Source organism: Microtus pennsylvanicus, chromosome 15 (assembly GCF_037038515.1).
Source record: "Microtus pennsylvanicus isolate mMicPen1 chromosome 15, mMicPen1.hap1, whole genome shotgun sequence".
NCBI lineage: Eukaryota > Metazoa > Chordata > Mammalia > Rodentia > Cricetidae > Microtus > Microtus pennsylvanicus.
Window position 1 is genome coordinate 15,952,475 of NC_134593.1, and position 12,081 is coordinate 15,964,555.

The following is a 12,081-nucleotide window of genomic DNA, read 5'->3' on the forward strand; positions in this document are numbered from 1 at the left end:
TGAAATCCTTTAATATCTAGGTGTGGTGGCACACCTCTGAAACTCTACCACTTGGAAAACTTTGGTGGGGAGGTTATGAATTTAGGAATGTCTGGTTACTTGAGAGGGATAATATGCATGACCTAAACAATTGGTCTCATCCAAGGGTAACTAGTCAATGGAATGCTTATTAAAGTTCTTGATTTCGGTGTCTCTTTCTTTATCCAATACCCACAGGCCGCCCAGCGGGACAATTTAGAATGCATCTCTATTCTACTCAGGCACGGGGCTGATCCCCACATTGTAGATGCCAATGGCGATGCTGCCCTCCACCACGCCATTTGCAGAGGGAACATACCAGTTGTCAGTAAACTGCTGGAGTATAATGTAGACATTAAAGCCAAAACAGAGGTAAGAATCATTCAACTTCATTCACAATGTACTTCTAGCAATGACACTCAGATCACTTTCCATATTCTGAAGCTCAAGCAGTCTCACTGAATCTGTTCAGAGTAAAGCATTTTTTTCAAATCTGTTTTTCATAGTTTTGTAGGTAACTTAAAGGAACTCAGCACAGCACATTTTGTTTCAGATTTGGGCTTTACTTTAAAATTCAACAAGTAAAGGACTTGGGCCCACACATACTTCACATACACACAAACAATAGAAAAAATAATTTTAAGATAAATGTCTGTAGAAAAAACAGAAATCTATCTCCATGTTTTAGGATAGGGGCAATTGAGCTCTCTATGGAGCTAAGAAACTTGGAACCAGCAAGTGTTTGTGGGAAGTTCTGGAAATAGTGGTGTTCACAGGCATTGTTGGACAGGGAAAGATGTTTCAAAGGAAAGGGAAGCCCTGTGTGTGTGAATCTGCAGCAAGGGCTGAAGGAAAATCTATCCCTTTGTGACTCATTTTGTTTTCAAAATCTGTGATACATTTTTCATTTGAAAAGCATGTCAATTTATAAAATGAAATTTTTCCTTTACAGTACGGGTTGACACCCTATAAACTCGCTTTGTTTGAAAATCAACTTAAAATGGCGGAGTTTTTAATTGAGAACGGCGCAGAGGCACCTTTGGAGCTTACACCAAATAGGTACCATTTCTTTTTTACAATCTTAGTGTTGTTCTTGAGGGTGTCATTGCTTAAGTAATGAACACTAAAATGCTAGAGGGAAAATGGCTTCAACTCATAAGCATATATTGAGAAAGACTAGCTCACAGGGAGTGTGAGCTGGAAAAGAGACTGTTCCAACATAAACAAAGGAACAGTGTGTACCAGGGCTCAGCTTCCCATTCAAAAACAAGTGATCATTTCTAATCTGATTTGATTGGCAATTTTCTACTTGTTAAGGCAACTTCACATTAATGTTGTTTACTTTGAAAAGTGTCGAATTTATTATCAACACTGAAATGTATAATTTTATTATTTTTAGCCTGTTCCTTATATATTTTCTTCTTATATATGTTCAATTTAAATATTTTTTTTTCAAATCATGTTGTCTCTTTGATCACTCACTTTGCTTTAAGTGAATTTGAGTAAGCAAATAGTTTAGGGTTTCCATCAATTAGATGATATTACCAGATGCTATTATTTTCCCCTGTCCTGTCTGAACTATCTTGACACTGTGTTAGTCAGATGTGAATCTGTACACCCAAACTCCTGAAACAGCTAATCTGGATAGGGACACTTGTCCAAAATGAGTACAAAGAACTAAGACTCCATTGAGAAAATGCCTCCGTAAGATCTGGTTTTAAGGCATTTTCTTAATTAGTGATTGATGGATAAGGGCCCAACACATCATGGGAGGTGCTGTTCCAGGGCTCATGGCCCTGAGTTCTTTAAGAAAGCAGAATGAGCAAGCCAGTAAGCAGCTCTCTTCCATGGCCTCTATAAGCTCCTGCCTCCAGCTTCCTTCCCTGTTTGAGTTCCTGCCCTATCTTCCTTTAATGATGGACTATGATGCAGACATATAAGCCAAATGAATCCTTTGGTCCCCAAGTTCATATTGGTCATGGTGTTTTATCACAGAAATAGCAGCTCTAAAATGGACACTTGGTATTTAAGATGATTTCAGCATTAAAAATTAAATGATTACCTTTTTTGTTCATACATGCAAGTTTAAACTCAGATGAATTAAAAAGTAAAGCCTGTGTGTTGTGTATGTTTTTATTGAAAATACACTTTGGACATACCATATATTCTAAACATGGTTTAGCATCCTCATTTCATGTACTTGTTTTTGTGTCAGAGGACATGCATGCACTGATATTCCCAACCAAGACACAGTATAGCACTGTGTGATGGCTTTGTCTTCCATCTTATTTGAGGCATTTTTTCTATTTTTATTTGGCACTTGGCCACTTACTCCAGGTAAACAGGTTGGGAAGCCTCTTTGGTATCTTACTACCTCCACTTCCTTTGTACTATAAAAGTGCTGGGATTATAGAAACCTTACACAGTGTCTGACTTTTTGTTGAATTCCAGGTATTCAAATTCTTGGCTACTGTGACAATTATGTATACCCACTGAGCCATCTATCTGGCTGTAAAACACTCAATTTTTAGAAGAAGACTTTGGGTCTAAATTAAGAGGTGGCTCTAAGTGTATTGCTATTAATTATGCAACTAAGGCTTCTGAGTGCAGAGCACTTTCAATTAAACCTCTAATCCAGTTAGAGGGCCTGTGTTCCCCTCTAAGAAGAACCATTTGAGGTCATTTATTCTTCCTTTAATACAAGATAGACAGAAATTTGTAAAGCTGGTAATTTTGAAGCAAATAAAGTGTGCTTGTGACTTTGACATTGAATAGCACAGTTTTAGGAATTCATGACTAGGAACATGTCTCAGGAATAAAGTACTTATCACACAAACCCAAGATTTCAGAGTTCAACTCCTCAGAACACAGAAAGGGCCTCATGTGCTGTGTGCATCTTAATCTCAGGGAACCTTGAAGGAAATGGGAGATGGAGAGAGGAGACTGTCTGGAAAGTTATACTTTGGATAGTCTTGCTTTCTACAGCTGTTAACAACAAGAAACTCTGCCTCAAAACTAAGTTGGGAGGCAAGGACTGCCAGTCAAGGATGTGCTCTGACCTAAAAAACATGCACTAGGATCAACAGACACAAATGCATACACAGATGTGAACAGGAACGCATATCAAATATGAAGATGAAAAAGTAAGTTTAGGTTGTTGATCTAGTAAGACTAGGGATCATTATCTGCTAAAAAGACATTGGAAAGAGTGGTCAAGGTTGAAGGTTTTCTTAGTTTTCTGGAGATCACTTCAGCAGCGGTGCTATTTTGGACAAGGTTCACACCGCAAGCGAAAAAGCCCCATGACAAGTTCCAAGACTGTGATGACAGCCAAAGCAGAAACTAGGAAAATAAAGCTGCTGGTCCAGAGTATCCTAGCAATAGGCCCTGAAGTATAGCAGTCTTAGCTCTGACCTGGGAAGAATATAGCTGACAAAAGAGTGTTGCTTTCCTTGAGTTTGGAAGCTGGTCCTGAGTTACAAAGACTCAGGATTACACAAAAAGGCTTATGAACAGAGAAATAGCCAGGTGGTGGTTTCAGCATTCACACATGAAAGAACTGTTAAAACAATTTGAAGGTGCCACAACTGTCATGGCTTCTAAGAATGCAGGCATGTTGCATTAGAAGCGGCGAGGCTGCGTCCCCGGCACCCCCGCCGCCTGCACGGCTAGCTTTAGCTTATGCCCCGAAATAATTACACGGAAACTGTATTCTTTTAAACACTGCTTGGCCCCTTAGTTTCAGCCTCTTAACCCATTTCTATTAATCTATTTAGCACCACGAGGTGCGCTTACCAGGGAGATTCTAGCCTACGTCTGTCTGGAGTGGAAGAATCATGGTGACTCTTTGACACAGCTTCTTTCTCCCAGCATTCTGTTCTGTTTACTCCACCCACCTAAGGGTTGGCCTATCAAATGGGTCTAGGCAGTTTCTTTATTAATAAGAAATCACTCCCACATCACAGGCAGAAGGATGCTTAGAAGCAAAAAAAAAAAAAACTTTTTCATAAACTGACCATTGAGAGCATAGTAATCAACAAAATACCTCCAAAGATTTCTGACAGATAGGACTGTGGGGCCTTAGGGACAAGCAGGCAGATGAGTGGAACAGGAACACTGACACCACGAGCATAGAAATACAAGCTTACTGGAGCATTCAAAGAAAATCACATGGAAAAAGCACTGCTATCATTCGTGTGTGTGTGCAAGAGAGAGAGTGTGTGTGTGTGTTTTAATCAAGAGCTAAATTTTCTCTGTTTCTTCTCTATGAGGGAAGGTGGGAAGGACAGCAGTCATTAATCATCACCAACTGTGGAAGAATTAGTTTAGAGTTATAGGCTGGGCCTTGTTGCCCATGCCTTTAATCCCAGAACTTGGAAAACAGGAGGCACACAGATCTCTTTGATTTCAAGACCAACATGATGCATATGGTGGGTTTAAAGTCAGCTGGACTGCATAATGAAATCCTGCTTCAAAAAATTACTTGTAAATATATAATGTAAGATATATTAGGGACTCAAAAATAAGGAATTTAGAAAACATGCTAAGTATTTTTATATGAATAGTTAAATGATGATCACTTTTAAACTTATGTCACAGTGGAGGAGCAGCTGCAGTAGAATCAGAACAATCAATGAAAACGTGTGCCAACTCCAACGAAGGTAAGAATGACTCCAACTGCTCCTACCTTCCCTAAAGAAAATAAGGAAGAGTAAAGATTTTAGATCCCCAAAAAGGAGTTAAGGAAATCCAGTATAAATGCAGTTCTGTGGTTTTCAAATATTCTGAAAAGTCAGAATTAATTAAGAAATTATTTCAAAGAACTTTTAAATGTGAAAATATATTGTCAAAACATTGCTTATTTTACATTAATGCTGATATCTGTACTGCCTTTGAATAAAGGAGAAATCAAGTTTACACACATGTGTCCTCCATAGTCACATTGCAGCAAATAGGATTATTAGAAATACATATTCTCCTTGAGTTTTATGACAAAAGTCTTGTATTTTGTGCTGCATAACAGTACACAGGTAGGTGTCACTAGAATGTAATTATGTCACAAACCAACCTCAGTAATCAATATCTTTCATTAAATAATTTCCTACCTTATGATATAATTAAAATCTTCTGACCTATTTAATGTCTGAGCAGTTTCTCAATTTGGACAGTTTTGTCCTACTGTATAATTGTTATTTTAGAAATCTCCCATTTTAGGGTGAAAGCTTTGATCCATATTGAATGTATTGAGTTTATGAAGACTTATCAATCCTGACATGTTTGCCTTTTCTTTTTTTTTCTTTCTTCCTTTCTTCCTTTCTTTCTTCTCTTCTTTCCTTTTTTGTTTTTGTTTGGTTTTCTGAAGAGCTAGACATTGAGCACAAGCTTTGGGAGCATTCTAGGCAAGCACCCTACCCATTATCCCTACTTTTCTCTTTAGTTTTTCTTATAAAACATGGTAAGGGTGAATATCATTTCCATGCTGCAAAGCGTCATTCAGGAATAAATATTGGAACAAAGAGCAGAGTGTAGAAAATGACATCATTCTGTATTTCAAAGAATTGTCTGCTTCTCCATTGAGTCTGGAGAGACTTTGTGGCAGTGGTAGGAACACCACGTAGTATTTACTTTCACCAACTGACATCACAGTGTCTTCTATACCTAAGCTGCCAGTGGCAACCACACTAGGTAGAGAATGCAAAACCCTCTTCCCTCAAGAGGTAAGATGAAGAGAGTCAATATTATTGTAATGGAGACAGCTTTGTGTCACTTTATTATGAAGTTTGCTGTTCATGGCATTTGTGGTGGTGAGAACTGACTGAGGCCTCCTGCATAATAAGCATAGGCTTTCCTACTGAGCCGCAATCCCAGTCCACTAGTTGGTGGCTCAAATGACCTTCCTGAGTCATGAGGAATGCTATGAAAGCACATTAAGTTTCTCTGACTTTAATCAAGGCAAAAAAATAAATGAAGGTTTCATTTCATTTTTGTTTTCTTATATTTATTTTGGTTTTGTGAGACAAGGTTTTCCTGTGTGTTGACTTTGAGCCTACCCTGAAATTCATTCTGTAGACAAGGCTGGGCTTGAAATTACAGAGATCTGCATGTCTCTGGTACCAAGTGCTGGGATTAAAGGAGTGTACCATCACTGCCCAACTCAAATGTTTATTTCTAAAAGCAAGCTGCAAGTGTCTAGGGAAGGATTCAGTGAGTTTATTGTTTACATATGTAAACATGTACAATGATCCTATGTCAGAAGGAAGCCTATGGAATTTGCTGCTGCAGTCTCACAGCTTCTTCTCTGCTGATCTCTCACCTTAGGTAGATCTCGAGGTTATTACTACCAAGGGAGGGATCTTTCCAATAATTCTTTTCAGGGGAGATGATGCCTGTTTTCATGAGCATCCTTTAAGCTGCATATAAGGCTGGGAACACAGATATAACTAAGGAACTTCTTCCCTCAACAGGGATGAGGAGAGAAATCCTGTTGCACTCCCTTGAGCTGTTAGGTAAAAGTCTTTGCCCCTCTTCTCTTTCTTTCTGTTAGGTTATACCCTGATACAAAAGACAAAAGCCATACATGTAGTCCCAGTGGTAGCGTTTTGTACCATAAAATGAACAATTTTAACTAAAAAGCTGAACAAGATTCTTTGTTTCCCTGAAGAACAAAAATGTGTATAGGCTCATGGATTTTTTCTTCCATTTTGATTCTGTTGTTTTGTTTGTGAGACACCATCTCATTGTTAGGTAGTTCTGGCTGTCTTGGGAATCACAGGGATCCACCTGCCTTTGCCATCCATGTGCTGGGATTAAAGTTGTGTGCCACCATCCAGACTCTAGAATTTTTCTCAAGTGTCATTATCCCAAAGTCAAACAAGAACTATAGAAGCTATTCTGTGACACAGTCAATTGATGCTTACACTGGTAAGGATGCTACTCTCCATCTGTCTGAGAGAGATCACTTAGGATCATCTCAATTGTTTATGGGTGGGTGTTTACCTTTAGGTATTATGCTTGTTAAATTTAAGTCTTCTTTGATTTGAAATATTAAGAGAATGAATGAATTCCCCATGAGGAAATTTCTTACAAAGGAGTATTTACTCTAGAATAATCTAGATTCATCTCAAAAAATTATACTATTTGCCTAAGAATTTTATATGTTATATTTCTCTAGCATTGTAATGAATTAATTTTGATTTTTTTAGAAGAAAATTTCAGCACTGACATAAAGCCTTCTTCCAGGTAAGGTCTAACAATATATAAAGACTAAGGAAATTCAAAGATAACAAGCTAATTATTGGTTGTATTCTCAGATAGATACTGATTTATACACTCAATTTTTGTGTTGTCTTACAACCCCACATTTTTTTCAATGTATTTTTAGACTGAAAATTTATTGTTTTTAGATCACGGCATGAGGTTTTTACCCAACCACACTTCCCCTGTACCAATTCGGTGTTTTGGAAAATGAGCTTCCTAATGTTTACCACACACACTACGTCCATCTGATACTCCTTGCCTTTTCAAAACTTCCTGAAATCAGCTAGTGAACTAGATCTTCATTGCATTTGTCTTTCTGAAAGCTGACAGAACTTGGGATCATTCTGCATTATCACATAGTGTTACAAGAAATCAACAAATTGTTTACCTCCTTTGACACCATCTCCACATGCAGAGGCCCTTTTGTTCTGTGTAGCACCCTTTCATAGTTGGTAGAAGATCCCATGCCTTCCTCCTACCACAGTGCTCCATCCATCACTTCTCCATTCCTGTGAGCTGTTTTCTACAGTAATGAAGTCTCTGGATCTCAGTAGATTATCTGGATGTAGAGAGCCAAACTGTGGCATGTTTACTCTTTATGTGTCTATAAAAGGGGCTTTTTCTTCCCCATCAGTAGGACATGAACATAGAGTAAAAGACCCCTTCTGTCAGTGATCTGCTATCTCAGACACTGATTTGGCAGAAAATTAAAGGTGGTATGTCAAGCTAGTTCTGTGCTCATCTTAATTGATTACTTCCATAATAGAGGACCATTGTGTTATCATTTGTGGGAACATGTATCATAAAGCATTTGATACACATTAGTAAATTGCTTATTACTAATTATTAATAAATTACTCCAAGTTAAAAGGTCCAAAATGCATCACAGGTAATATCCAAAGTGCAGATTCATAAATTACCATAGCTACAATTGTTCAAAACACACCTTGTAAAAACCATGTTCTCTTCTAATAAGAGTTCTAAACTGTCTGAAGCTGAAATTATCCACTGAGTTTTATTGTTGTTTGTTCATATTTTTATCTCATTAAGTTAATAGCAATGCTCATTTGGCATAGAAACAGGCCGATTGTAGTTTCAAGTCCACTCATGAATGGACTACTAAGGGACAGCCTGAGCATATCCTAGGCCATGGTATCTTGTCAGAGTGCTAGCAGAAGCAGGAATCTATTCTATGGTCCACAAACAAACCTTGTGAGAGATAGCAGCACATGCATTGAGAGCCCACAAAGTAACCTGAGAGAGAGGGTTTCTGTGATGCTCTAGGAACAGATGATGACATGACAAGTGGAATCAGGGTACTAATTACATTGAGCACAAGAGTGACCATCAGTTACTACAGCATTAAAAAAGTTTTGTGGAGAAACTAGTGTCTCTCTCTCTCTCTCTCTCTCTCTGTGTGTGTGTGTGTGTGTGTGTGTGTGTGTGTGTGTGTCTTTCTATGTTTTTAGTGGACTAAATTCTTTTTTCACATGAGAAAAAGTGTTAAGGAAATTGTCACCAAACCTAATCAACTGTTTGAAAGACAATTTAATGGCTGATGGTAAATCTCTAATGTATTTTAGGAAAACATTTGGTAAATGTTTTTATATGAATATTAAAATATTACTTTTTAAAATATACCACAGTGCAGTAAGACCAGCAAGACAGCTAAAATCCCTATTGAAGAAGTCTTTCCGGATTAAGAGAGGTAAGAGTGATGGTGAATACTTGACTACCAACTCCCTAATTTCAAAAACAGCTTGGTTTTTTCAAAATATGAACAGAGGAAATAATATAGAAATGTAATTCTATCTTCTTTTGATCTGCCTTCAAATGGGTTTGGATTCAGAATTATTTAAGAAATAGTTTCTGAGAAAATGTCAAGTCTCAAACTTTATCATCTGAAACATGTTTGTTTATTTAATGTGAGCCTCTGATGTACACGGTATCTTTGTATAAATAAAAAATCTCTAACTATTCCACAGTATGTGTCCTCTATGGTCATGTAACCACAAGTTGGTTTGTTATAAATGGATTTTTTTATTAAAACCACATTGTGTTTATGCTACATATTATTATATACATCAATGTCAATAAGATGATCATGTTAAAAAAACAAAAATAAAGTATTCAATTATTTTAAGTTTTTTGAGAACTAAATGGTAATAAGTTTTTCTGGGTTTTGCTCCTTCTATAATTTCTCAATTTAGACATATTAGACAATTCACACATGGTATTATGTTTATCTTTAATTATCTGTTATTTAATCTGAATATATCTTGACAAAAATCTTGACCTAAGATATAATAGGCTTGTCCAAAATTTAAAGAAATAAATGGACTTTGGGTCCTCTAGGCAGTTCGGGGGATTGAACACTGCTGTTATAAACATTCTCCGGTAGCGCACGCCCTATTGACTATATTGCCAGCACCTTTTTCCTTTGGTTTTATTAGTTAGTTTAAGATATGATGATACTTGGTTTATATGATGATAAACATAATTTCCAGAGCAATTTGCCACAATAGGAGGAAGGCTGAGGAAGTGCATCATTCTACAGTCGACAGCACAGATTGGTGCATTGAGTATATGGTATCTATCTAAAAAATTGTTCATTTCTTTTACATTTTCCAATATTGTGTAGTACAGGTTTTGTAGTATGACCTAATGATTCTCTGAATTTCCTCAATGTTTGTTATTATGTCCTTCTTTTCATTTCTGATTTTGTTAATTTGAATGATATCTCTCCCTCTTTTGATTAGTTTGGATAACGGTTTGTCAATCTTGTTGATTTTTTTTCAAAGAATCAGCTCTTTGTGTCATTGATTCTTTGTATTGTTTTCTGTGTTTCTATTTTGTTGATTTCAGCCCTCTGTTTGATTATTTCCTGTCTTCTACTCCTTCTGAGTGAATTCTTTTTTTTGGGGGGGGGAGGGATGGAGTGTTATATAGATATCTGTTAAGTCCATGTGATTCTTTACATCTGTTAGTTCTCTTATTTCCCTCTTAAGTTTCTGTCTAATTGAACTGTCCATTGGATAGAGAGGAGTGTTGAAATCTCCTATTATTATTGTGTGTGGCTTGATGTATGATTTAAGTTTTAGTAATGTTTCTTTTACTAAGAAACATTCTTTTAGTAAGATTTCTGTGGTGTTGTGGGTGTAGTTAGCTTCCTTGGGTGGAAGTTTTCCTACTAGTACTTTCTGTAAGGCTGAGTTTTTGGATATGTACTGTTTAAATCTGCTTTTGTCATGGAGTATCTTGCTTTATCCATAGACGGTGAGTGAAATCTTTGCTGAGTATAGTAGCCTGGGCTTGTATACATAGTTTCTTAGTGTCTGCAACACATCTATCCAGGACCTTCTGGCTTTCATGGTTTCCATTGAGAAGTCAGGCATAATTCTGATGGGTTTGCCTTATATATTGACCATTTTCCTTTGCACCTTTTAATATTCTTTCATTATTCTGTATGTTCTTTGTTGTAATTATGATATAGCTAGGGGATGATATTCTTTTGATCCAGTCTATTTGGTGTTCTGTAAGCTTCTTGTGTCTTCATAGGGATATCCTCCTTTAGGTTGGGAAAGTTTTCTTCTATAATTTTGTTGAATATGTTTTTTGTGCCTTTGAGCTGGAGTTCTTATTCTTCTACTCCTATTATTCTTAGTGTTGGCCTTTACATGGTGGCTCAGAATTCCTGAATGTTTTGTGTTAAGAATTTGTTGGATTTAATGTTTTTTGACCAATGAGTATTTTCTTTATAGTATGTTCAGCACCTGAGATTCTTTCTTCTATCTCTTATATTCCGTTGGGTATACTTGTCTCTGTAGCTCCTGTTCATTTACCCAGATTTCCCATATCCACAATTCCCGTGGTTTGAATTTTCTTTATTACATGTATTTCAGTCTTCAAGTCTTCAACTGTTTCTTTCACTTGTTTGATTGTTTTATCATGGGTATTTTTTGGGTGCCTTTGAGCGATTTATTTATTTCTTCCAAATTTGTGTGTCTTCTCTTCAATTTCTTTAAGGGAGTTTTTCACTTCCTCTTTAAAGGTATTCATCATTTTCATAAAGTTACGTTCAAAGTCGTTTTCTTCTACTTCTGGGTTAGAATGGTCAAGTCTTCCTTTTGTGTGTCTACTGGATTCTCGTGTTACCTACCATGCTGTGTTTTAGGATATTGGAGGAATTTTTGCATAGGCACCTACCATCTCTTCCTTCAAATGAGGCCAGCAATGTCTTGGCATCTTGGTCCAATTTTTGCTGTGACTGTCTCTTAGGTCTCCTCAGTATTGGAGCAAGCTGTGTTTCAGAATTCCACGGAGCTCACAGGTTCTTGGGGCCCGTCAGTGTTGGAACAAACTGTGTTTTAGGGTTCCACAGAGCTTGCAGGTGAACAGGCACCACCTTGGATTTTCATTGTGGTAAAGAGGGTTGATGGAGGTCTCCCAGATGCTAAGCCTCAATGGCAGTCCATTTGTTGGTGGGACCAACATTCTGCTTCAGCCATAGGCAATGCCAAGGAAGTTATATTACAGTTAATATATTGTGAATAAAATAAACAAGAATTTGCTTTATTCCTTTTCAGAGGGCAGGCTTTTAGCATGCAGTGAGACCTTGATACATTGTCTGTGGGAACTCTGATGTTTCCTGTAAGGTACTACTACCATGGAATTGCTGCTTGGTCCCCATGTTTTTCCATGCTTCTTGCCCTAGACATACAGTTTAGAGTGCATAACTACTGCAGGGGGCTTTGCAATAGCTCTTACCATGGGAGGTGATAGCTACGAATGCTGAACTTCTTTGCA

The 12,081-nt window shown here is 37.3% G+C and overlaps 1 protein-coding gene across 2 annotated transcripts in view; it reads left to right on the forward strand.

Moving 5' to 3' along the window:
* Positions 1-303: 303 nt before the first annotated feature.
* Positions 304-12,081, forward strand: part of LOC142835581 (uncharacterized) — a 32,366-nt gene continuing 20,588 nt past the window's right edge. Inside the window, exons 1-4 of one of the 2 annotated variants that reach the window (XM_075949150.1) lie at positions 304-390; positions 4,618-4,679; positions 7,221-7,257; positions 8,922-8,983. In XM_075949150.1, coding sequence (XP_075805265.1) covers positions 4,652-4,679; positions 7,221-7,257; positions 8,922-8,983 — 127 coding nt within the window. In that variant the 5' untranslated portion in view covers positions 304-390; positions 4,618-4,651. Of the gene's footprint in view, positions 391-4,617; positions 4,680-7,220; positions 7,258-8,921; positions 8,984-12,081 lie in introns of those variants that run through there. The other variant, XM_075949151.1, reaches the window with a different exon arrangement.